The 25,418-nt window shown below is 31.4% G+C and overlaps 4 protein-coding genes across 6 annotated transcripts in view; 2 read left to right on the plus strand and 2 right to left on the minus strand.

Moving 5' to 3' along the window:
* LOC145195433 (uncharacterized) overlaps window positions 1-16,731 on the minus strand; it is a 45,912-nt gene extending 29,181 nt beyond the window's left edge. The window contains exon 1 of the mRNA XM_090071020.1: window positions 16,694-16,731. The gene's annotated coding sequence lies outside the window, so the exon portion shown is untranslated. The remainder of the gene's footprint in view (window positions 1-16,693) is intronic.
* The window catches only part of LOC149880428 (uncharacterized), a 34,615-nt gene that overhangs the window by 5,032 nt on the left and 4,165 nt on the right, over window positions 1-25,418 (plus strand). Inside the window, exons 3-5 of one of the 3 annotated variants that reach the window (XM_090071028.1) lie at window positions 363-435; window positions 2,611-2,727; window positions 3,990-4,345. In XM_090071028.1, the coding sequence (XP_089927154.1) occupies window positions 363-435; window positions 2,611-2,702 (165 nt within the window). In that variant the 3' untranslated portion in view covers window positions 2,703-2,727; window positions 3,990-4,345. Of the gene's footprint in view, window positions 1-362; window positions 436-2,610; window positions 2,728-2,836; window positions 3,882-3,989; window positions 4,346-25,418 lie in introns of those variants that run through there. The other 2 variants (XM_090071027.1, XM_090071029.1) reach the window with 2 other exon arrangements.
* LOC149880429 (uncharacterized) lies at window positions 11,535-25,304 on the plus strand. Its single transcript, XM_090071026.1, has 5 exons — window positions 11,535-11,684; window positions 19,305-19,594; window positions 20,914-20,986; window positions 21,915-21,984; window positions 24,972-25,304. Exons 1-5 carry the CDS (start codon window positions 11,633-11,635, stop codon window positions 24,991-24,993), a joined length of 507 nt encoding a protein of 168 aa, XP_089927152.1. The 5' UTR covers window positions 11,535-11,632; the 3' UTR covers window positions 24,994-25,304.
* LOC149880430 (uncharacterized) lies at window positions 22,254-24,971 on the minus strand. The gene is made up of 2 exons (XM_090071010.1): window positions 24,814-24,971; window positions 22,254-24,245 (listed from the first exon to the last, which is right to left on the minus strand). The coding sequence occupies exon 2, from the start codon at window positions 24,236-24,238 to the stop codon at window positions 22,328-22,330; it is 1,911 nt and encodes a 636-aa protein (XP_089927136.1). The 5' UTR covers window positions 24,239-24,245; window positions 24,814-24,971; the 3' UTR covers window positions 22,254-22,327.

Below are 25,418 nucleotides of genomic sequence, written 5' to 3' on the forward strand. Positions count from 1 at the left end.
ATATTTTTAAGAAGTGAAAAATATATGTATTATTATTTAAAAGCATTATTTCCTGAATTAAATTCATTTATTAGCTTACCTCTTGTTATTCCTTCGTAAAATATGACGATGACCTCTGACAAATTAAAACTTTGACAAGTTGATCTAATGGGTTTTTTTTTTCTTTTGACATGTTTTATGCGGCTTGTTTTTAACTCACGTGTAAACTTTTGCAAAATGTTATAAATGGTTGATAAGCGTATATCATTGGCTTGATACTTTGAGACAATAATATAACTGCATTTCTTTATTGCATTGTTGCATTGCTTTTTTTTAAATTATTTTTATCTATAAATGATCATGTTAAAAAATTTTACTTTTAGATTTCGCTATCCCTAAAAGCTGTGGTCGAAATAGCTGAAATAACTTTGTTTGAGGAATACATCCCCTGCAGTGGTATGCTTGAAAAATATCGTTTGTTTTGGTTTTTTTCAGATGTTTATTTTTCTTAAGATCATAGATCTATAGTTAAAATGCTGTAACGATCGGTCATCCTAGAAGTTTTGTGCTTAGATATTTCTTATTGCATCTCAGAATCTTGTAAGGCAAAACTGAAACTTGATATATTTACTTTAAAATATTCAAATTGTGTTTGTTAGTAATAAAATACTTGCAAAATTTAACCCTTAAGGTAAATAAGTATTCTATATATGGCGCACTAATGATAATTTGGCGCATAAAAAGTGAAATTCCGTTGTGGAAAGTGCTAGAACATTTAATGACACTACGGAGTTGATGGTTTAAAAAGATTTTTTTACCAACCAAAACCAAAGAATTGTAAATATGTGTTTGCAGTTGTTTATGACAGTTTTTGAAGGATATTTTAGGAAAAGTATACGGTATAAATGAAAGAGAAAACTTCTAAAAGGGGTTTTTGTTAGGAAAGAAGATTATTGTGATTTACTGATTTGTTTATAACGAGAAAAAAACTTCAAAAATACACCCCGACACCTCAACCACGCTAATTATTGGATCGGTATGTCCCTCTATTACGCCAAATTACCAAAAAATGATTTTGATGTTAATTTCATATCTCTTCCGATCACTCATATAATATGACTCAGCATTTTTAACAAATGCCAAATGTGGTGCTTGAATTTGTTAAAAATTCAAAATGGTGTTTGAAATTTTGAAAATTCAAAAGACTGTGAAGTTTTGAGGAGGTTTACTCCATAAACAGAAGGGTCCATAAAAAGATTGAGAATATCACCGGAAAGAAGGGGTTTGACGTCAAGTCAGCCCTTAAAATTGCACCGCTGAAGAAAGTCTTCATTTTTTCTTTTTATCTTTATTTTTGGAGGGGAGAAAGACTCTGACCCCCTCTGTAACACTGGCCTCCCTAGAGACTATTTATTGTTGAATCTTATGTAAATGAAAAGGTCAGAGACTTAAAACTTGAAAATCAATTTTTCTTTTCGAAAGTGCATGGGATCATTTAACAAATACTTTTGCACCGGAAACCTCTGAAGATGGATTCGGACCGGAAATCAGAATTACAGTCCGTTTCATAGCTTAGAATTTCTTTACTTTTTTTTGTCTAGGAAATAACTTATAAGTAAAAGAAATACTAATTATAATGTAAAAATGATATCCCCTCATCCCTTATAAAACTCCTCCTTCCCTTTATTATTCAACATTTTTAGAAAAACTTATAAACGTTTTATGTGAAAAGTAACTTTTTCAGGAAAATAAAAAGTTATATGATGCTCTTTTTTTTATTTTAAAGATTTCACTGAGTATAACAGCCCTTAATAAAGTTATCTGTTTGTTTTTTTTAGCGACTATTCCTATTAATATTTGAAAACTATACAGGGTGGGGTGGCAAAACTTAGAATATCTTGAACAATTATTTAAAATCTTATTTTTGACAATATGTCGTAAAAGATCGAAAAATCAAGTGTGAGATTTAAAAATTTGCTTCAAAAGTAGTTAAATGAGAGGATCAACCCAATTCGGTCCCGCGGTTTAAAAAGACACAAACAGCAGGCAAGCTTCTTTCCTTAGTCAAAATTAGCCGTATCGAGACTGCTAAGGTGTCTCTGAGAACCGTTTAGTTTGTTAAGAGCCAAATTTCAGTTGGAGAAGGTGTGAAATGAATGTTAGAAAGTGGAGGTTTTGTGTTTCTAAAGTCTCTCAAAATCAAAAAATTGAAAGAAACTTCAAAATTTATAAGAAAACTATTCAGGAAGACGAAACAGTTAGATAGGCTGCCTATTCTGATTTACAACTCAGCTCATATGCGAGGACATCAAAACGCCGTTTTAAAAAAAAAATGAAATTCTGAAGATATGAAAGATCCAAGAACGTATTGCGCTACCTGAAGCAGCATTGACAAACATTAGTTAAAGTTATGCTGATGTAAGTTGGTTGGTTGTTGAAATATAAATTATGTATACCGTCTTATTTTCTAAAACTTGCTGCTCCACTTTGTAAATACTGGAAGTAGGCATGGTAAGGGGAAGACGATTACCAACGTAATAAGCAAGTTAATTATGTTGTGTTGATGTAAAGTTGGTTGTCTTTTTTTTGTTGTTTTTTTTTATTAATTTCTGATTTAATTTCTTTGCATAGAATTATGGAGTTCTGCCGCTAAACCCCAAATTGATTTGCATTACAGTTGCTTCGTTGCTTCATTAGTTATCGCTGCTTTACAAATGTTTTGAAGCTGAAGACATGTAATCAATTAAAGTAACTATTTAAGTTTTATTTTCTCTTTTTTTAAATAAATTTTTCTTATATTAAGCAAGAAATAAAAACTCATCGAAAAAACTCTTTATTTGGATTTTACGATTTTTAGTAGTCACGTCAGGTCGTATAACGAACTCCGCATTTTTTTTGTTAAAAGAAGATAGAAGATGATCTGGAAGTAGTTTAGACTAAATTTTTGTTTTTTTATTTTCATTTGTATCAAAGCTAAATTTTTATTTTTTCTTTTTATTCAAAACTGCAAAAATTTCTTATTTCCTTTAAGGGTAGTTTACATATTGACAATCCTTTCCAACCCTCTAGTAACAAGTTGTGACGTTTTTGCCAAAATCCTAACCCTTTCCTATAAGTACTTCAGCCATTTCAAAAACTCTTTTTAAAAAATCTACCTCTAAAACGTATAACGCAATTTTAAACGCATAACACAGCTTTATTTTATTTATTAGTTGTGCTGAGGTTGTATTTAGTTATAAAAGCACAAGAAGCTAAATTATTTTTTTATACAAATCCATCGCATTCATTTAATTAGCACAAATAAAAAAGAGAAGCTTTTGAAAGCAAGGGTATCTGGACAGCCATCGAAACTCATAAAGACAACTGGTTTTAACGAATGGACCTCTTTAATTAAAATCAAGCAACTTATAAAAATTCTGGTTGTGAATTAAGACATTCAATTACTAGTATTTCTCAAATCCCGATGGTAAAATGTTTATACCAGTTCGTACCGTTAAACAACACCCTCATATTTTATGATTGATTAAGTAGTGCAATCTTGTTTGGGTAACCTCAACGATATCTTCAGTGGAATCTTAGCTGATGATGAATATTGCTGTGGTATGTTCTTAAAATATTTGATAGTGTAATTAGTGAAAGGCACCCAGGGTTCAGTTGAACAGTTTTTTAGATCAAAACCATGAAGAACTCTTTGAGACGAACGTTACTTTGTTTCCAAAATTTTTTTGATGCTTTTAGTATTTTTTTAAATATTTAAATGTCTATTATTTATTTATTTATCAATTTATCAGAAAGTTTAGCATTTTTCCCAAAAGTTAAAAGATTAAATGTCTTCCTCAAAAATAGTTCTAAAACGTTTTATAAATATATAAATTTTATAAAATATATAAAATTTTTATAAATATATAAAACTGCCTTAAATATACTTTAATGTAAATTTTTTTTGTTCTTTGATACATTATAAAAAAAAAAAAAACGCACCGAAAAAGTTTATATTAAATTTATTTTAGGACAACAATGAGCTTCTGGACGAAGAAAACGAAGAAAAATTCATAGAACTGTTTAAACTAAATTTGGTGAAATTACTGATACAAAGAAACTTTCTTTGAAAGATAATCCATTACCTCTAAATATAAACTGCAATACTACTAACACTAATGTTACAACTAAAAATTGTAATCTTCGTTACAAAACTCTGGTTATGAAGATAACAATTTTAGTTTCAGCGTTAATTAAATGGTTTACAACACCCAAAAAATGTAAAAATGACAACTATCCATTTTATGAATGATATCAGTGATTATGAACTGAATTGTAGGAAATGTAGGAATGATGTCTACAAATATTTCTAGCAGTGTCATTGTCACTTGTCGTTTTCAATTGCCTATTTTACCAAAATGAAAAAAAAAACTTCGATTTCACAAAAGTTCTTACAGAAAACGTTACAAGATTTTACAAGAAACCGTACAAGTCTTTACAACAAATGTTACAAGAAATTTTACAAGAAACGATACAAGATTTTACAACAAAAACGTTACAAAAACATTTATAAAAAACGTTTAGGGATTGCAATCCCAGAGGTCTTCTTCAATCCCGGGATTTCAGGATTGAAAAACACCAATCCCGGGATTGAAAAGCAGGTACAACATCTCTATAGTATTAAGTAGAATAAAAACATTACATTTAACTAAAAATGTATTTATTGAATGAATTTAATTTAACATGTTCATTAAATTTCACATGTTAATTAATGTTAAAAAATTATGTTAGAAATACGGAGATATGTTATGTTTTTTGTACTTCGAAATGCGACTTTAGGAAGCATAACACGTCCAAAGTTTCATTGCCCAAACGGTTACGAATTTTTGTATTGAGTCCAGCGGAAGAAAATTCCCGCCCAGCCTCAACACTTGTCGGTTTCACGGTCATTAGAAAAGAATAAACTCTTTCTAAATAATCGCCACGTGTACCCCTCATTTTCAAATAGCGCCATTTCTTTTTAAATTTTTGATGACAATTTTTCATGTCTAATTGGTTGTATTGGTGATTGTCCTTCTTTAACAAAACGATCAAGTTCCTCTTCAATACTTAAAGTATTACTTTCAGACTTAAGTGCCATTTCAGGTTTCTCAATCAAATCCAGCATGTCAGACTCAACTGATGCTCTTACTAGAGCAGGATTGGAAGCATTTAATCTTTCCAGTAATTCTACCGAAAGTTTTCGACATTTAAATGAAGAAGGCACTGTAATTATTTCTTCATGGACTTCAACGGGGCTTCGACCGTTATGCAGATATTGCAGAAGTCCACTCATATCGGTTCGGCATTCATGCATGCGAACCATTAAAGCTCTACGCATTTCTTTGCTTGTATTATTGTCAGCATCTTTTAATTTTGATTATGAAATTAATAGCAATGTCGGCTGTAAATAGGTTAGAATCTCGACAACATATTGCTTCAACCGTTGCTTTAATGGAACTAAAGTTGTAATAATCTCTGATAATATTGTCAGTTCATCATGTGACAGAGCTATAGAATTATCTTGCACTGGGTAAATATTAATTAATGCTTTTTGTATACAATTTTTTACTTTGTAAAATTGTTAAAGCATTAACAGAAGGCTGCTCTAGCGTGTCTTGAAGTCCATTATTAAAGAAAGTTGTTTTCCAAATTCAGCTTTAATATATTTTTGTAAGCTGTCGTTCTTGGTAGGTGATCGTCTAAATTTTAGCATTAGTTTGCGTACTTTTTTAATGACTGGCCCATAATGAACTTCATTTAGTTCAACTTTAGGTCTTAGATTTTCATGATTGTAATCCAACAAATCTTCCTCGATGTCCTCATTTTTGGATGAATCACTGTCAGAAAATTCATTGTTAAAATCTGGCTGGTTTGCATCGAATTCTCCCTTTTTATAAAGAACGTCAATTACAGCAAGTTGTATGCCGTGAGCAAAACATAATTGTTGGTTAGAAGGCAGCAATCTACCAACTTTTTTCATAACACTAGCTCCGTCGGTCATTATAGCCGCAATGTCGCTGTATAGATCAAGACTATGGTCTTTAAATCTTTTTTCTAATAGTTCAATGCACTTTTCTGCTGGTATTGAATCTGTTATTCGCACACAACCTAAACTCCAGAACTGAGAGTTTTGTCCATGAACGTTAATATTCATGTAGCGACGATTTCGAAGTGACGTCCATTCATCAAAAGACAAAGAAAATCTCTCCCCCACACACAATTCCGTTTTCTTGCGTACTTCAATATGATGAACTAATACCTAATCTTATTTTTTTGCTGTACTTTACTACATGATTACGAATTGTGTTTACTGACGTTGGTAGATTTCTGAACCCCATAGCAGTTAGAGCGGCACGTAAGTTTGTTGAAGAACAAATCACATTAAATGAAAGCCCGTCAGACGCCACAAAACGAGCAAGTGTAGCACGAAGTGTTTTATTTTCCCTTTCATAAATTGAAAAGTATTCTGTTAGTGGTTTAGATTTCTTTTTTGGTGGTTTATTTGGTGTGCATTCTCCGGTAATATTAGGTTGGGTTGGAATTTCGATCTTTATATTATGCACCGACAGCATCTGTGTATGATGTCCTTTTGTTGACCCACCACTAATTTTTAAAATCTTCTTGCAGTTTGGCAATTTACACATCGCTGTTTGGCCTTTTTCATCCCGTAGAAAATATTTGCAAACAGCTGAGTTACTTTTAGTTGTAAAACCCACATACAGGTAAAAGGACCTCAGAATTTAGTGGGACCTCAGAATGTCAGGTTTGAATTTAACCAACATAGAACTCGATTTTTTTAATTAAATTCTAAAAGTGTTGAATAATCTGATTAAAGAATATAATGTTAAATTATTAACAAAAAAATATTATAAATAATCCTTACAAAATAATCTAAATTACGAAGACGTTGAAAATAGTCTATAAGCAATAAACTTGAAAATTATTTTTTTAAATAATTTTAAATATTTCAATCCCTTCTGAAAATAAGTTTGCAGAACCTTATCAGAAATGTTGCCTTAAGACTCTAAAAACAGTGCTAAAAAGATGCGTGCGCAGAATAAGTCCAATTTTCTTAAAATAGCTTTTTTAAATACCTAGCATTTTGAGGTGCTGCACCTAACGTTTTTAGGTACCAAATCAAAAACTATATAACAAACTTAATTTATTACTTTTTATCATTTTTTTTATAAACTGGAGGGTTTCATTGTGATTGTAAATTCTAGTGGTATCTATATATCCCTGCCATACACCTGTTTCTAATTGGTTTGCATCAATGAAAATATTACATTCTATAAGTTCTTCAGCTAATTTGTTGAGCTGTTTACATGCGATTGCTTTTGTGCAGTTAAGGGCACGATTTATGGATACAGTTCCTTGTCTCTTTTTGGTTATGTACTTTTGATATTTTGCATCCCAACGCTTCCAAAAAGACTTGCTAAGCTTGTTTGTTCGGAGTGCTCGTTGAGCATTTGGTGATAGCTTAGTTATCTGACGTCAACAAAGGTTTCTAAAGGCTTGCTTTCTTACTTCCAAAACATTCAACATTATCCTAGTCAACTCCAACCTTTTCAAACCTTGTAGGCACCTAAATATATCATTGAAATAATAATACAAGAAAACTAAATAGTATAAGTTTAGTTTTCTTAATGAACAATATTAAAAAACCAGGATTTTATCACAGTTTATAATTTTCATTTCTCAATTATGTGTAGATATTACCTATTCTTGTTTCTTATATAAGAGACTAACGACTCTTCTTCATCTTTTGTAAAAATTGAACAATATTCCTTCTCGTTTCCAGTTACAATGACACCATCAATATTATCAACGTTAACGTTGATAATATTGATGGTTCAACTGAAAGGTTGTTATATAGCACTTTAATTCCTTCTCCAATTTCATAGTATCGCCAAAAAGTCATGTAGTCTTCTTGGAACTCATTGGAGTGGTAGTTGCTTATATTTGGAATTTTAGTTAAAGTAACATTCTAAATTTTTGCAACGCTAACCATAGCGTTTTTGATGCCATATCCGTATTTCACTGCTTTTGCAACATCTTCTGCTGTTACTTTGTATCAACATTTTGGAAATAAATAACTATAGATAACATAATTGAGGAGTTTTTCTGTAAAACATAAAAACTCTGTTATCAACTCTTCTTTTCGTAATTTTTAAAGCACCGCACTACTAATCGTGCTATAGTTATCCAACCACCTCTGTCTGCCCTCCTTTCTCCTCTCTTTGTATCCCCTCACTTTTTGTAGTTTCTCACTTTATATATGAGTTATATTGCTTTGGGTGTTGGCGTTTTTTCATATTTATTTGTTGCTGTGTAAAATATTGATTAATGTTTTTGGGTGGTTGCATTTTTATAAAAAGCATTTTTATTTCACTTAGAATTAGCTTCGTTACAATATTAAAAAAGTTACGCTAAATATTGATGAGATAAAAATTTTATATGAAAAACGAGTTTTGAAGTAAATAAAAAATCGAGCCAAAGTTGTTTTAACATAAACTGAATAAAAATTAGAGCTAGAAGTATACACTGTACCGAAAATAAACTTGAACCAAAATTTTTGCCTCCGAACTGAATAAAAACTGAACTTATAATTATTTTCATAAAATCAAGAATAACTCATTAAAAAATAGCTCATTACACAAACTCTTTTTTTACTTTTTCGAGATTTATTTGACGTTTGGAAGAAGATTTTGGACTTTTATTGTATACCAGAAAGGGATAAAGCCGACTATTTTAAACAAAATATTAAGCTAGGGATTGTCGAAAAGTTTCGGGAAAAATCAATCGAGAAAATTGTTACGTTACGGTACGAGAGGTTTCGATCAGTTGCGAGAGCGATTTTAAAAAATCACCTAAATTCTCGTAACATTTCGGTTACGTTACGGGAAGTTCCCGCTAGTTACGAGAATCATTACGAGAATGGTTTCGAGTTTCCCGAAACTCATTTTTCCCAAATTTTCATTGTCTCATTTCGAGAATTATTTGTGTTTCGGGATATTTAGGGATATTTCGAGTTATTTCGAGTTCCCGAAATGATTTGCAAAAAAATTGATTAACCGGTTAATCCGTTAAAGTACGCATTTTTAGGACAATTGACGCGCGCGACAGCTGAACTTTGTTTTCTTTTTTTAAAAAGCACAATTAAAGGTTGAAAATATCAATTTAAAGTCTTTTGTTATATTATTTATCAAGACAAAAGAATAAAGTTTGACTAATTTTTGTGGTTTTTACATCTTTTACGTTAAGAAAACACTTTTTAATTGTTTCTTTGCTATTTTTGTTGCTTTTAAAGGAACATTATTAGACAAGATTGTTGTTAAAATTGCTAGAAACAAATGTATTGATGATTCAATTTTTTTAGTTAAGAAATTTAAGATAAGTCATTAATTTAAAAGTAAGTATTATTAAAACATTTTAGACCAAAATTTAAAATATTTAACAGTAGAATTGTCATGTTAACAAAATGTCCATATATTCATAAAATGCAGGACAAATTTTGGTTCTTTTTTTCCGGGAAAGTGCTTGGTTAGTTTTGCAGTTCCTGGAACTTTTTGAAGATCAGACGTGTTTGATTGAAGTCCGGAAAAAAATTAACTTGTGACAAAATTTTTGATACTTAGACTCAACACTCAAGTCAAGTCAACATGGTCAGCCCTAGAACAGAGATCTGGAAGCATTTCACAGAGGAGAAAGTCACTGAAGGTGGTGTGGACAAGACCTAAGCTAAGTGCAATATTGGGGGCTGTGGACACCTGTCAAAGATCATGATGGCAGTACCAGTGGAATGAGAAGGCACATGGTCAGTCAACACCCTGTTGAATGGAATGCATTGAAACAGGAAAAAGCTGAAAAGAAGCGCCAAGGTCCTAAACCGAACTGTAAAGAAAAGAAGTTTGGCAGCACCGACCACTCCAGAAAAGGCAAAGAACATTGATGCGTACATGAAGTACAAATCACAGGATAAGGAACAACTGCGAGGAGATATTGAAATTGTCAAGTTTCTTGCAAGATGTTACCTCCCATTCAATTTGGTCGAGGCGGATGGCTTCAAAGATTTTCTGGCCTATCTTGCACCTAAATTGAATGTGAAGAAGGCCAAGACGTATACAAAATTTAAGGAAGTTAAATGTATGAATTTTTCTTTTTGAAATTAATCATTTTGGGTTGGTGTTTTTTTGATTGGGATTATGAAATTTTTGAAATAAATACTTTGGGATGGTGCGTTTTACTTTTCCCAAAAATACCCTTTTAGGTATAATGTTGGAAACAAGCCTTTATTGTATAAGTACAGTATACTTATATTCCCATTTACAACCCCTATTTGAAATTGAAACAAAAATTTCAAACCTAACCTTGGACCTGCCACATTAACTCCAACTGCCTAATTTGTTGACTTTGCTTAATCTTTTTTTATGAAATAAATTACTATTTAACTTTTGATTAAATAAAATGGTAAAGTTGGTGTTTGTTTCATTTCTTTTTTCCTTAAAATCTTTTAAGCTTTTGTTTAACTTATGGCTAAGTTACTAAGTAATTTTAAATTACTAATTTATTGAAACAGTGCAATAAAAACTAAAAAACATGTACATTTATAATTTTTTTTTTTTTTTTACTTTTTTTGTGAGCAACGTTGAATTTAAATAATGTATTTTTGTAATTTTTTTATTGCACTGTTTGAATGGTCGAGCGGTCTGAGGCATGAGTCCCATAACCAAAAGGTCGTGAGATCGATTCCTGCCTCCTCCAAAGAAATAGTCCAAATCGCGAAACGTCATTGATTGTTTGTGAGAAAAGATAAAAATTGAAAATCTGACTGGACTGAATCTCAATTGAGTTACGCAGTTTGAAAAAGTTTTACAAATTGGCCTAAATGGGATGTTGATTGCCAATGATGACCCAAGATGGCCATTGAAACAGTTTTTTGTTAATTTTTTAAAAAATAAATATACAATGTGTAATTTAAATAATGTATTTTTTTTAAATTTTATTACACTGTTTCAATGGTCAAGCCGTCTGAGGCATGAGTCCCGTTATCAGAAGGTCGTGAGTTCGATCCCGAAAAATCTATGAGGTTTCGCGATTTGACTATTTCTTTAACTACATCACTTCTTCAAACTACGTCACATTGCAAAAGCAAACCATCCTCAAAGCAAATTATGACCATTGAAACATTTTTTATTAATATTTTTTTCATTTCCTCAATATGTATCGAAATGTATCGAAATGTCTCGGAAAAAAATGGTTTTGAGATAGATTTTTATTTTTCCCGAAAATCAATCAATACTCTCGTAACTTCCGGGACCCAATCGAAATAAATTTCCCGAAAGTTTAAAAACCTTACCCTCGTAACTCAAAAACATTTCGAGAAGAGTTCTGTTACGAGTCTCGTTTTGTAACGTATCGAAACAAAATTGGTTTCGAGAATTGCATGCTTACAAAATAGATACAATGCCTTCTTAGAGCGTAAATGACTATGTAAATCTTCTTCGTAGTAGTTAGCTATTGAATAGTTAATTCTCTTTTGTTCTTTGGAAACTAGTTTTGAGGCTTTTGGAGATATTTTTAACGAAATTTAATATTACAAGAAATCAAGAGTTGTTTAGAAAAAGATATCATGGGTTTAAACCTTTTGTATTTTACTACAATCGTTTTATGCGGATCACCAGGTAATTTCTATTTTGCTCATGATCTGCACAAAAGTTGATTTAAATAATGATGAATATTTAAAATACTAAAGATCAACTCTTTTTTTTACGCTTCAAAATCTTTGGACCTAAACGGTCGCAGTAGCATTCCATAGCAATTGTTTGTTTTTTTTTTATTTTTTTTTTTTTTTTTTAAATGAAAGCAACTTTGTAGCCGCATAGTTAAAGTTCGAGACAAATAAAAACGAAGTTAATAATAATATGCTATTTGTTTCGCAAAGTAAACTCTCCAAAAGAGAGTTCTTGTATAGGAGATACTTGAACAAAGAGGGTTCTTGTTTAGGAGATGCTTTAACAAAAAAGCGATGGCCGTTAGTTCAATATTTACCTATCTATTAGCAGGTGAAGCAATGATGCAACTACTCGAGTACTTCTTTTCACACTCGAAACAACTTGTTTTTTTCTTTTAAATACGATAAACGCAGTTCAATTAAATACCTTTACCTTTTGTTACCAGTCCAGCTTTAATCCTGCATTGTTTTCTAATAGTCTAGCGTTCACTAAGCTCAACAGTTATATCAGGTTTGTCTGTGTAAACGGGTGTTTTGTAAAAGTCATTTATATTGGCAGGTTTGTATTAATACTTTATTTGTATTTTTGGAGGAATGGATATCCATCAAAAATTCTTGGTCTTTTAGCCCTAAAGAATTTTTTCTTCTTAACGATAAATTGTGATGGTTAATAAATATGTTAATCCAACCGATGGTTGCCATATACATCTCTTAACAGCTTTCTGGCTCCGTTTCTGTGTGTTTCTCTGTTTCTGTGGTAACATGTGGACGAATTAAATTGTTTTTAAATAAAATCCAAAAAACAAATGTTCTTAGTACTTCAAACATCTCTCCTCGAGAGTTAAACAAGAAAATGATTGCTCAAGAGTCCAAGTAGCAACAAATATAGTAGCGAAATGCGAGGGGAGAGAAATATGAATGCAGAGGCGTGTTTACTGTTTGGAAAATGTGTTTGTTTTGTTTGGTTATGGTAAGGTGTTTGGGTGATTATGAATGGGTTGTTGGGTTGTCCTCAGTGCTTTGTGGGTGTATATGGTTTGTGTATTGTAATAATAATAATTAGAGATTAAAGTGCCATTATTTACAACAATCACAATAGTGATGAAGTAATTCAGAAGCACTAAAACAAGTTAGCTATGAGTTTGAAAAAGCGTTTATAAAAAGTTCATATTTTAGTCTTTTTTTAAATGTTTCTAAAGAGGTTGAGTTTCGCGTGTTCATAGATAAACCATTCCAAATTCGAGGTGCAGTCATACAAAAAGAATTTGAGCCCAGAGAAGTTTTTTGCTGACGACGTGTAAGTTGACAACTGTCTAATGACCTAGTATTATGTTTTGAAGTTCGGATTTCTAGGAGTTCAAATAGATATGCTGGAGATTTAGATAATAAAATTTTATATGTGATAACTGATATCTTATAGATTATTCTTTGATTTATTGGCAACCAGTGAAGAGATTTCAGCAATATTTCTGAATTTAAATGAATAGCAGAATTGAAAATGATTCGAGATAAGCTATTTTGAATTCGTTGGAGTTTTTTAATATTTTTTTGATTAGTACCAGATAAAAGACTGTTACAATAGTCAAGCTGAGAGTTAACAATGCCACATGCAATTGTATTTGCAGCTTCTTTAGTCAGACACGGCCGAATGTGGCGTAGTGCTCGAATATGGTAATTGCAGGATTTAATAGTGTTGTTTATGTGTTTGTCCATAGAGAGCGATGAATCTAGGGTGACACCAAGGATTTTTACTGAATTTATCATATTTAGTGTTGTTCCAGAAAAAACAATTTTTGAATCATTTTTATGCTTGCTAATTTTTTTTCTAGATCCAAATAAAACAGCTTCTGTTTTATTTGGGTTGAGCAGAAGTCCATTTTCTAGAAACCACTTTGTTAATGCATTAGCACACACATTGATTTTATTAATACTATCTATGCCTGGGTTGATGGCAGTATAAAGTTGGGTATCATCAGCATATTGATGATGATTGGTACCAAGCTTAGCTATAATACGATATACAGGTGAAACAAACATGGAAAATAGAAATGGGCCTAATACACTACCCTGTGGTACTCCTGTTGAATTTGCCATTAGTCTAGATTTTGTTGATCCAATAGAAACAAAAGATTTTCGAGAGTGCAAGTATGATGTCAGCCATTTTAGTGCAATATCTGTGACACCAAATTCATCTTTAACACGGGAAATCAGCAGGCTGTGATCAATTGTATCAAATGCTGAAGATATGTCCAGAGATAGGAGAATAGTGTTCAAAGCATCATCAATATTTAGCAGGATGTCATTGCATATCTTTAATAGTGCTGTTTCAGTTGAGTGATTCGATCTAAAACCAGATTGTAAAGGATTGAAGTTAATAGATGAAGTTACGTGTGGAAGGAGACGAGATAATGCAAGCTTTTCAAGAATTTTGGAAATTGTATTGAGATTTGATATTGGGCGTAGATTTGATAAGTCAAATTCTGCTAGTCCTGATTTTTTGGGAATTGGTGTTATTTGAGCAACTTTATATGAGGCTGGGAAAATTCCAGATTTGAATGAGAGGTCAGCAAGGCGAGCTATAATTGGACTGAAAAGTTCTGAACAAGATTTAAGGATGTTTGTTGGAATAATATCAAGTGGCGATGTCTTAGGTTTGAGAGCTTTGATTATTTTTGATACATCTGCAGGTGTGACTGTACCAAATGTTGTTAAAAAGCTTACCGGGGGATATAACTCAGAAATGAATTTAGATTTTGGGCTATTCGCAAGCCTTTCCTGGATAGTATTTTTTATACTTTCAAGTTTGTGTATGAAATATTGACTTATTATATTGCATTTTGCTTCTGGTATTGCGTTTTTAGTTTTAGAGCTATTTGAATGTAGTAATTTCTTAATAATATTCCATGTTTCTTTCTGATTACCATATGCTGAATTTAGCTTTGCCTTATAATGATCACATCTTGATTTATGTATTGCTGCTGATGCCTCACGGCATGCAATTCGATATAGTTTTTTATCTGATAAGTTTCCAGTTTTTTTATAACAACGCTCCAGTTTACGACGTCTGATTTTTTTATTCTTGGCATCTGAAGACAACCATTTATCATCATGTTTACCAATTCGCATTGAATATTTCCGAACGGGTGCTAAATGATCGAGAACAGTTGTTATATTTGATTTTATTTGTTCAGCATAATCATCCACATTGGTTTCAGGTGATAAGCAACATGGCATTACTTGCAATTCTTTTATAAAGCATGACAAGTTTAGCTTTCTAAAGTTTCGTTTTGAAAACCAAACAGTTTTACTCTTTGATGGTTGATGATAAAGTGTAACCTGAATCATATAGTGATCTGAAATACCCTCATCAGTTACTTGAATATTGTTGAGTGAAATATCATCATGTCGACTTATTACTAGATCAAGCAAGTTGGCTATACCGGTAGTAGGTGATATGCGAGTTGGAGATTGAACTCTTTGTTTCATGTTGTAGGTCTCTAGAATCTCAGCAAGTCTTGAATTGCAGGTTGTTGGAGTATTACCTGGGCAGTTAAAGTCACCACACAGAAGTATTTCTCCAGATAATGTTTGAAGTTCTTCTAGGAGGTCAGATAATTCGAAAAAGAAAATATTTGTTGGAATGATTGGATTTGATCGATAAATAGCAATAATATTGTAGATATTATTTGCCAGATTTAGTTTGGCAGATGTACGCTCATAAGACAGGCAGGTAGACAATAGTGAGAGTGGTTTGATATTTAAGTTGTCTCGGTATATTATTGCAATGCCTCCTCCACGATGATCTGATCGACAGTACTGAATTGTTTTAAAGCCTGTTGGGGCCATATCTTCTTGAATTGCAGTAGGGTCGTCTGACTTTATCCAAGTTTCAGTGAGTATAAAAATATCTAGAGAATGATTATGCACTATATCGTGAATGATAGCAGATTTTTTAATAGCAGATTGGACATTTTGTATACCCAAGTTTAATGTAGAGGATCTTTTAATTTTTAGATGTAAATTATGCAGATTTGATTTCAATCCATTTGAGTTCACCCGATCGTATACCCCAATAATATTTTTTTCCATTGTGCACATTGTATCGTTGCCTCCCATTTGTTCCCTCAACTTCATGAGCAAGTGCTGCGTTTCTAGAATTTCTAACTTTTCTGAGTTCACTGTCAAACAATCTTTCATTTGCAGTTTTGTCTTTATTTATAAAAATATTTTTGAAGTTGATATTATCTTTTAACTTTTTGGAATTTTTAATTAAAAAATTTTGAGTTTCTTTATTCTCCAATTCAACTAAGATGAGGTTAGGTGGTCCTTCTGGTCTTTTATTATTTTTAGTTAACCGAATTATTCTTTTTGTATTTGTTATTGAAAAATCTGGTTTAATTGCTTTTAGTAATGTTTCAACAGTTTTTTTATCATTTTCTTCATTAATTTGTTTGTCTAGAGAAGTATGATCAGCTACCCCACTTATAATGATGTTGTTTTCAATTCTTTTTTTATTATTAAACTCGTTTGTAATTTTTGCCATCATTACCACTTCAGTTTCTTTTGGTTTTGACTGATTTTGCTGAATTGATGTTGCTTGTGCATATGTGAATATTGTTGTTGGTTTATTTGATGTTGCTATTGAGACATTTATCTTTTCATCCTCAAGAGTTTTAAGTCGTTTTAAAAGGTCAGAAACAATATTTGATATTTTGCCACACCATTTATGCAAATTTTTGGTAACCTCTGCAGATGCACTAGGAATTGTTGGCCAATTTGGCTCTTCTAAGCATTCATAATCGAACTCCATGCTTTTTTTATATATTTTTTATAAATATATGAGAGGGCTACCACGCTGAATAACAGTGGATTACCTCTTGATGTCTTTTGTAGGAGGGTTACCACCCTGAATAACAGTGGATTACCTCCTTATTATATACCTTTTTATTATTTGGTTTCCTTAATACACAGTGACTAAATTGTAGTATGTGTTTTTTCCGTCAATTGTAGGTTTATAACTTGTGTAACAGTAGACTAGTAGACAAGTTAACCAGGCAATCGAACCTAATATAAAGTGGCTTGATTTGTTTGAAATGTATGATGGCACTTCGGATGCTACGTGTTGGATAAACTAAACAAAATTGATTGCTAAAATTCAGAATCTAAAGCTCGAACTACATTTTCCGACACTTGTCAGAAAAACTGCGTATTCAGTATACGATATTTCGACCGTGATAGATAAAAGTGATGCAATAGAAGTCGAGCGTCAATGAGAAAAAGTCAGTTTGTTCTTCGAGCGAACAATGATGAAGTCAACGAAATTCAAACTAAAAAGAAAGATCATGAACCAGTTTTTGATAGAGTTGAATGGAAAGTCAAATGGAAATGGGGAGATGGAGAAGGTCACGACCAGTTGTTAAACAAAGTTGCAAAACACAGAATACCAACATGCGCTATGAAAACTATGAAAACGAACTATGAAAACGAACTGCAGGATTGGATCAATCGAAAGTAGTTAATAGAGTACTAGAGATGGGACCGCCCAAAGGGCAAAGTGGTTAATAGAGTAAAAAGTGAGATGGAAACGCCAAAAGGGCAAACTTGAAAATCAAGGTCGAGATCGAAAGCGACGAATGAAATGTTAATTTGAAGAAGACTTAATGTGCTGCTAAAACTAAAAGAAGAATACAATCTTAATACTAAAGTAAAACTAGTTCATTCGGAAGATAATTTTGCTAACGCATTAAAGAGTTCGCAGCAGATGGCTGAACAAACTGACTTTGGCTGAGCATGGAAATAGTTTGGTTGAAGTTGAGACCGAAAGCATTTCCGATACACATCAATGAATTGGACACTTTGGAGTGGATTGAATGTTAAACTTTGTTAGCAAAGTAATTCCAACTGCTAAGTCTAATTGATTGCGGACCATCAAAATACGCATTTTGATGACAACTTTCATATGGAAGTGTTGCCATAGTTCGAATACTCTGTCTGATCTTTTTTGAACCGTATGAAATATTGACGGACAATTAGCCGATGTTGTCCGTCAATGCTTCATACGGTGTTCCTCGAGATACAGAAATAGGGAGTTTTTTCAGTAAAACTGCAGAGATGAGGAATTTTCTTGGTAATTAGATTTCGAGCCGATTAGTATCCTGGAGGAAATGGGAAAGAAAATGGGATTGTGGGAAAGAAACCACCGTACAAGTAAAAGAATTGCAAAACGATCAAAAATGTCAATTTTAGAAGCGGTACATCGGTACAATCTTTCAGCTGACAAAAATGGTGTAAGCCCGACGGACAAAATATAAACCTATCCCATTAGTGTTAAAGGATTGAGAAAAGAGAACCTTCCGGTAAAAATGACATCGACCAAAGATTTTTAATTTGTGTTAATTAGTAAATATGTGTTTTTTTTATTACGTTTTTGAGGGAAATTGTCTGGTATAAAGAAGAAGGAGAAAACTTGTAAAGATAAGTTTTTGTTGGAAGAGAATATTGATGCCATTTCAACGATGAGTTGCGAGAAAACTACACTAAGTTAAGCCTAATATCAAAATCTCAATACATCTAATAACAATGTAAATAAATCGAACAATATAAATAAATCGAGTTTGGTAACAACGTAATAACTCCTAAATCAAAGTACAAATACTCATAGTAACCATAGTAACTAGAATTACTCATAGTAATTCTAGTTAGTAAGATATGTAATACCAACGGTTATGTGATTTTTTAAACAATTAAACTATATATTTATATAGGGCTATGCAAAAAAAGAAGTGTTTTCTCATTTAACTTAACAAATGCCTCAAATATTATACTCTGGTATATCTTTTTAATATTTAACACTTGTATATCTTTTTAGTACAAATACAGATTATTAGGTCACTCAAAAATATTCCTTTACCACTTTTAGGCCAAAACTCATGGTTAAACTGTCATGGTCAAACTGTCTACCTACTTTAGAAATATTCTCCATTTTAAAAATTTTTTATCTTTGTGAAAATATCATTTTACTTGTTTTCTTTATTTCTTCTTTCGAAATCTATTTGCTCTTTTTATCAAAGATATTATTTTTCTCATTTTAAAAAGTCTCACAAAATTTCTCCTAAAAATCATCCTTTCCGATCCTCCCGAGAATCCTGCTAGATTTTCTCAACCGTTCTTTTTTTGTGTATCCGTAGATATTTCTTAAACTAGGTGCTGTTCTAGTATAGACCAATCGATTTGTCTTCAAGTTCGTTTAATGTTTTTGTCTAGACCTCTTTAGTCATGGTTCTCAAAAACAGGTTTTACTAGTTACCTTTTGATTAACGTTTGCTAATGGTCTCGACTTGTTCGTAAAAGTCATAAAAAAAACGACAGAGTTGTTGTTTACCTTGCTCATTGAACAATTATCATTTTATCAGTGTGTGTTACAAATTGAGATTCTGGTCGTTTTTGCAAAAAAAGTTTTAAAGTTTAATGGTGCGCTATTTATTTTTTGATGCACTTGCGAACGTGTGTTTACCTAGTGTTTCGGTCATTTACGATAATAAATGACTGAACTGAAGTTTTGTGTATTTAGTTGTTTTCTGCGGCTTTTGTAATAAAACGGTTGCAAGTTCTTCCGACATATTGCTCCAATGTGACGTAAAAGCTATTGATTCGCAAGTGAAGGTTGAAATATATATTACGCCATGTGAGAGCAAATTAATCGAAATTCGTTTAATAATACCAAAGATTGGTTTTGATCGGAAAATACAAATCAATGGTATAAAAGATGTTCAAATACCTTGGTTAGCTATTGGTCAAGTACTTGATCTATATGTGCACTTGAGCTTCTATAAACAGAACGATAACCAAATGAAATTTAAGGTAGTATGTTTTGCTTTTAAAAGGAATTTACTTTGATTGTTAAAACATTTGACTATTATTTAAAAACTAAATTAAAAACTAAAAATTTGAAGTATTTTAGTGCACATGAACAAAGTGTACCAAAATTTATAAACTGCTTTTTTGTTATTATTTGATATAAATAGTAATTGAGTATAAATGAACATAAATTATAATTTGCAATTTGCTATCTCAGTTTAACATATACCAATTATTCCAAAAACCGTCAGCAAAGAAATGACCAACAAACAACATCTGTGAAGAAATATAACATCTGTGAAGAATAGTGGGCAAATTCTCTGGAGTGATTAATCTATATTCTAGCTATTCTCTGGAATACTGTCTCAAAGGTTTCTTATTTTAAAAAAACATCAAAAGAAAGAAACAGATTTTAAAAATGAAAAAACACATTCGCAAGATTAATCATTAAATTTGCTCAATCTACCAAAAGGTATCATCATGATGCTTCAAAAGGCTTCTTAAACTCACGGTTAAACTTATCATAAATATTTGCCGTTGATATTTAAGTGAAGGGAACACATTACTATTTGAAAAATTATAAGGAAAAGTAGAAGAGATTTAATGCATTTTCTAAAATAAAATCAGAGAAAAAATTATAGAACGAAAAGTATAGAAGTTCGACAAAGAATTTATTGGCCAACTCGAATGGCTTTTTTTTGTAAATATTTCAAATTAATACTTTTTTACTTTTAATCTAGTTATGTCACTTTGTACTCCATATTTTATATATGAAAACTTCCACCAATCATATTTTATATTTGAAAACTTCCACCTATCAGATTTCCATGAAATTTTCACCATATTGATAGTTAACAGGCAACACCTATTTATATTGACTAAATTTTACACAAGAGCATAAAATTTTTTTGAAGTATTTAAAATAGTTTTTCAGTTGTTTTGTAACATTGTAGGCTGTAAATATTTTTAAGAAGTGAAAAAATATATTATTATTTAAAAACATTATCTCCTGAATTAAATTGATTAATTAGCTTACCTCTTGTTATTCCTTTGTAAAAATGACGATGACCTCTGACAAATTAAAACTTTGACAAGTTGATCTAATTGGTTTCTTTTTTTCTTTTGACATGTTTTATACGGCTTGTTTTTTTCTAACTCACGTGCAAACCTTTGCAAAACGTAAAAATGGCTGATAAGCGTATTTCATTGGCTTGATAGTTTGAGACAATAATATAACTGCATTTCTTTATTGCATTGTTGCATTGCTTTTTTTTAAATTATTTTTATCTTTAAATAATTATGTTAAAAAATTTTACCTTTAGATTTCGCTATCCCTAAAAACTGTGGTCGAAATAGCTGAAATAACTTTGTTTGAGGAATACATCCCCTGCAGTGGTATGCTTGAAAAATATCGTTTATTTTGGTTTTTTTTAGATGTTTGTTTTTCTTAAGATCATAGATCTACAGTTAAATTGCTGTAACGATCATTCATCCTAGAAGTTGTGTGCTTAGATATTGCTTATTGCATCTCAGAGGCTTGTAAGGCAAAACTGAAACATATATTTTCTTTAAAATATTCAAATTGTGTTTAGCCAGTAATAAAATTTGGACTTTTGTTTTATGAGTTTTTTTTTTTGTGGTTTTTTTTGTTCTAAATTTTTTAGTAGAGCCATGCAAATTGATCCGAAGTTAATCATGAATAATAGGCCGGGTGAATAAAATTGAGCAATTGCTTTTACTCAGTAATTGGTCAGCTTTACGTGAATTAAAACTTCAGCAGTTTTCCTCATACTTTTATTCAAGTAAAGGTAAGCAATTTACTCAGTAATTGCTCAATTTTACGTGAATAAAAACTTAAGGAAAATTGTTGAAGTTTCTATTCACGTAAAGCTGACCAATTACTGAGTAAAAGCAATTGCTCATTTTTATTCACCCGGCCTAATATCGATTGTTCATTATAATTTATATTTTGAAGATCAGGCCGTTTGCGTTTGAGACTTTTAAATCAACATGTCACTAATAAATTATTACTTACAAAAATTAGTCGTTAAAATGAATAAATTGGTTTTTAATAGTCGCCATAAGTGTACAATATGGTACACTTATGATAATTTGGCACATAAAAAGTGAAATTCCATTGTGGAAAGTGCAAGAACATTTAATGACGTTACGGAGTTGATAGATTTAATAGCTTTTAACCAGTGAAAACCAAGGAATTGGAAATATGTGTAGTAAGCAAGTTAATTATGTTGCATTAATGTAAAGTTGGTATTTTTTAATTTTTTTTTTTTTTTTTAATTTCTGATTTAATTTCTTTTCATAGAATTAAGGAGTTCTGCCGCTAAATCCAAAATCAATTTGCACAACAGTTGCTTCGTTGCTTCATTAGTTATCGCTGCACAGTGGGCCAGAATCCCATATTTTTGGAAAAAAGTCATAACTTTTTTTCCTTTCATCCATAGGCCTCAAAATTTCGTATATAAAGTAATTGGATGATTATAATTTGAATGAGCATGATGATTTTTTGTGGTTGCCATGGCAACCCCAGTTGCATAGCAACAGATATTTATGCTTAGTTCTAAAGGGTTATTTTTAAAGCCATTTGTTTCTAAACTTAGTATGCAAATTAACTTGATGATTATAATATGATTGAGCATAACTATTTGTTTTAATTCATAGTCACACTTTCATATAGGTACACGCATTTCCAAAATTATAAAGGTACATAAGACACATTTATAAACTAATATCATCTGTAGATGATCTCAATAAGTCAATAACTCCAGCTGGTAAGTTTTTCGTTTTGGTGTGACTTCCTGCTGTCTTTCTCAGAGATGCAATAAATGGATCAGATGTACACAATAGTCGATTTAACAAATCTTGGTTAGTTTTCACACGAGATGTTTTTCTTGTAAAATGTTCACGATAGTTTTGAAAGTCTTTATTGCGTGCTTCTTGAGCTTCTTCAGAATACATACCAATGGGTAATGCTAAAGTTTTAATAATTTCAGAACCATGGATTAAAATTTTGTGGAGAGATTGGGGCATATAGTACCAAGGATAATGATGAACATAAAGTCGAGCTGTTTTTAAACAGAAAGCCTCAAATTTATCAGTGTCGATGTCTAAACCACATGAAATTGTTGTCAATATAACATGCAAATTTAGAATCAGTTCAACATCAATATTTAAAATTTCTGCGAACTTTTCCGCATTTTGAAATGCTCTTCGAGCCGTATTTCCATCATTTGATGTTCCACTACCACCAGATTTTGGAACATCAACTATCAAGCCCATTTCATCTTTAAATCTATTTTGAATTTGTTGTTTCAGAGCCTTTACTTTGAATTTATCTTCTACTGTTTTTGCCTGCCACTTTTTCAAAGTCATTTTATATCCAATATGTAATAAACATTCAAAAAAACGTATCCAAGCATGTAAGGATGATAAACCAAATGAATAACTGCCTGTTATACCCTTTTTCAAAACCATTTTTTCAATATCATTCATTCCTTTGGGACTTGCCCCACATATAGTACAGCATTGACTAGAATTTGTAGCATCTGAGAGAGCAGTATGAACTTTTCCATCAATCATAGTAATTTGTATTATATGATGTATTTTGATTTTTTTATTATTTATATCAACTTCAGTATCTTGCAAATTTGAAATCTCAAGCCTAATGAGATCCTCTTCTGATTTAGAAACTGCTGTCGTTTCTTTTTCAAATTTAAAACGCAGAGGTCTACAGTACATTGTTGATGATGGTCGTGGATTTCGCCAAGCTGGGTACCGTTTTCCATTTTTAAAGCCACACAAGTCTAATGGCACTAGGCATGTAATAAAAAGTGCTTGCTCATTGTTTAAATTTCTTGTTACCGTTCCTTGCGATATTTGTTTATATATGGACTGTCCTGTGGCACCATCAAAGCCTATTTTGTATCTCAGAGAAAGTCTATCTGGAGTGCCTTCAGTGCAAAGGACATCATACTGTGCCTTGCATATTCTTTTTGCTGTATGATCCACCAAAGCTTGCAGTTTTATTTCAGCTGAAAAGTCTGAGACAGTTATATCTGCAGGATAGCATAACAGCTTTGCATCACGGACATCATTATATGGAGGATATATATCAACTCCCTTTTCAACTGCTTGATTTCGAATAATTTGGTAGGAAGCTTTTGTCAATCTAGCATCTAAAAGAAGACAAAGAGCTTCATCTTTAGACATTCTACCATCTTTTTTTGAGGTTTTTTCAATTGGATTTTCTTTTCTACGTTTAATTTCTGAAGCAAATTGTAAAGCAGAAGCAGAATACATTTCAGTTAAGTGACTAATTTTATGTTTTTTGGTTTTAGTAGAGTAGTCATCAAAGTTTGCCTTAATTGGTCTTCCAATAGGTATTGGTGTTACATTTAAATCTTCAGGAACATGGCTTTGAAGCCATTTTTTATTCTTTTCTTCAAATCGAGCCATGCTGCTATATGACTTGCGCCACTTATCTCGTAGATGCGTTATTATTGTTCCTAATTGCTGCTTGTTGCAATGCAAATTCATAGCATCAATAAGTTTGTCCACAATACCAGAATCAGATATTTGTAAATTATTAGGCTTATGCATGATGAATGCATAGATATCAAAGTATTTCATTTTCAGCCTACAAATACAAAAAATATATTCTTGATTAGACATTTGGACAACCAGACATGAAACAAGCTCCAAATATTTATATGTTCATTTTAATGTGATAAAAAAAGATGTTTTGCTAAAAAATCGCGATGATTGGAGCCTGGGAACACAAAAAATACCAGAATGTTGGCCCCCCCTGCCCCAAAGATGAAGCTTGTAAAAATCATGTATAGAGACGCAGCTGACATCCGCCGACAATAGGTAAAATATATATCGATAATGTACATATTGGGCAAGATATTTCAAGTCTCAAATTTCTGGAGCACCCTGGAGCGTAAAAGTATTTTGTTATTTAAATGAAATTTTCACTAAAAAAAGTACTTTAAATACGCCATCATTAGAAACCAGTTTATTTGATATAGCTTACTTGCAAAATAACTTTGGAATAGCTCATTTCATAGATAATACTTAGTTTTATTTAATTGTGCAATAAAAAATGAAGTTTTAAAAATTAATAACAATTTTATGCTTATTAGTAACACGAAAAATATTATAAAATAAAAAAAAAAAAAAAAAAAATTTAAAAAAAAAAAAACCTTTTTTATTATCAGCTTGAAATGCAAACGGCATAAGAGCTGTACAGAAATATATACATTTTATAAAAGCCAGATGTTTAAGCTTTAAAATGGTATATAACAATGTCATTTTTGAGAATATTTTTTTTATACTTTTTTCCACCACCTGGCCCACTGTGCGCTGCTTTAAAAATGTTTTGAAGCTGAAGGCATGTAATCATTCAAAGAAATCACTTAATTTTTGTTTTCTCTTTTTCTAAATAAATTTTTCTTATGTTAAGCAAAAAATAAAAACTCATCGAAAAAACTCTTTATTTGGATTTTACGATTTTTAGTTGTCACGTCAGGTCAGGTCGTATAACGAACTCTGCAATTTTTATTAAAAAGTTAATAGAAGATAGAGGATGATCTGGAAGTAGTTTAAACTAAATTTTTGTTTTTTTATTTACATTTGCATCATAGCTAAATTTTTGTTTTGTCTTTTAATTGCAAAAAATTTTTATTTCCTTTAAGGATAGTTTGCATATTGACACTCCTTTCCAACCCTCTTGTAACAAATTGTTACGTTTTTGCCAAATTCTTTACCCCTTTCCTAAAAGTATTTCAGCAATTTCCAAAACTCTCTT

The sequence above is a fragment of the Hydra viridissima genome, unplaced genomic scaffold, assembly GCF_058129835.1.
Source record: "Hydra viridissima isolate aposymbiotic clone 2 unplaced genomic scaffold, HvirCarnegie_v1 scaffold_13, whole genome shotgun sequence".
Taxonomy (NCBI): domain Eukaryota; kingdom Metazoa; phylum Cnidaria; class Hydrozoa; order Anthoathecata; family Hydridae; genus Hydra; species Hydra viridissima.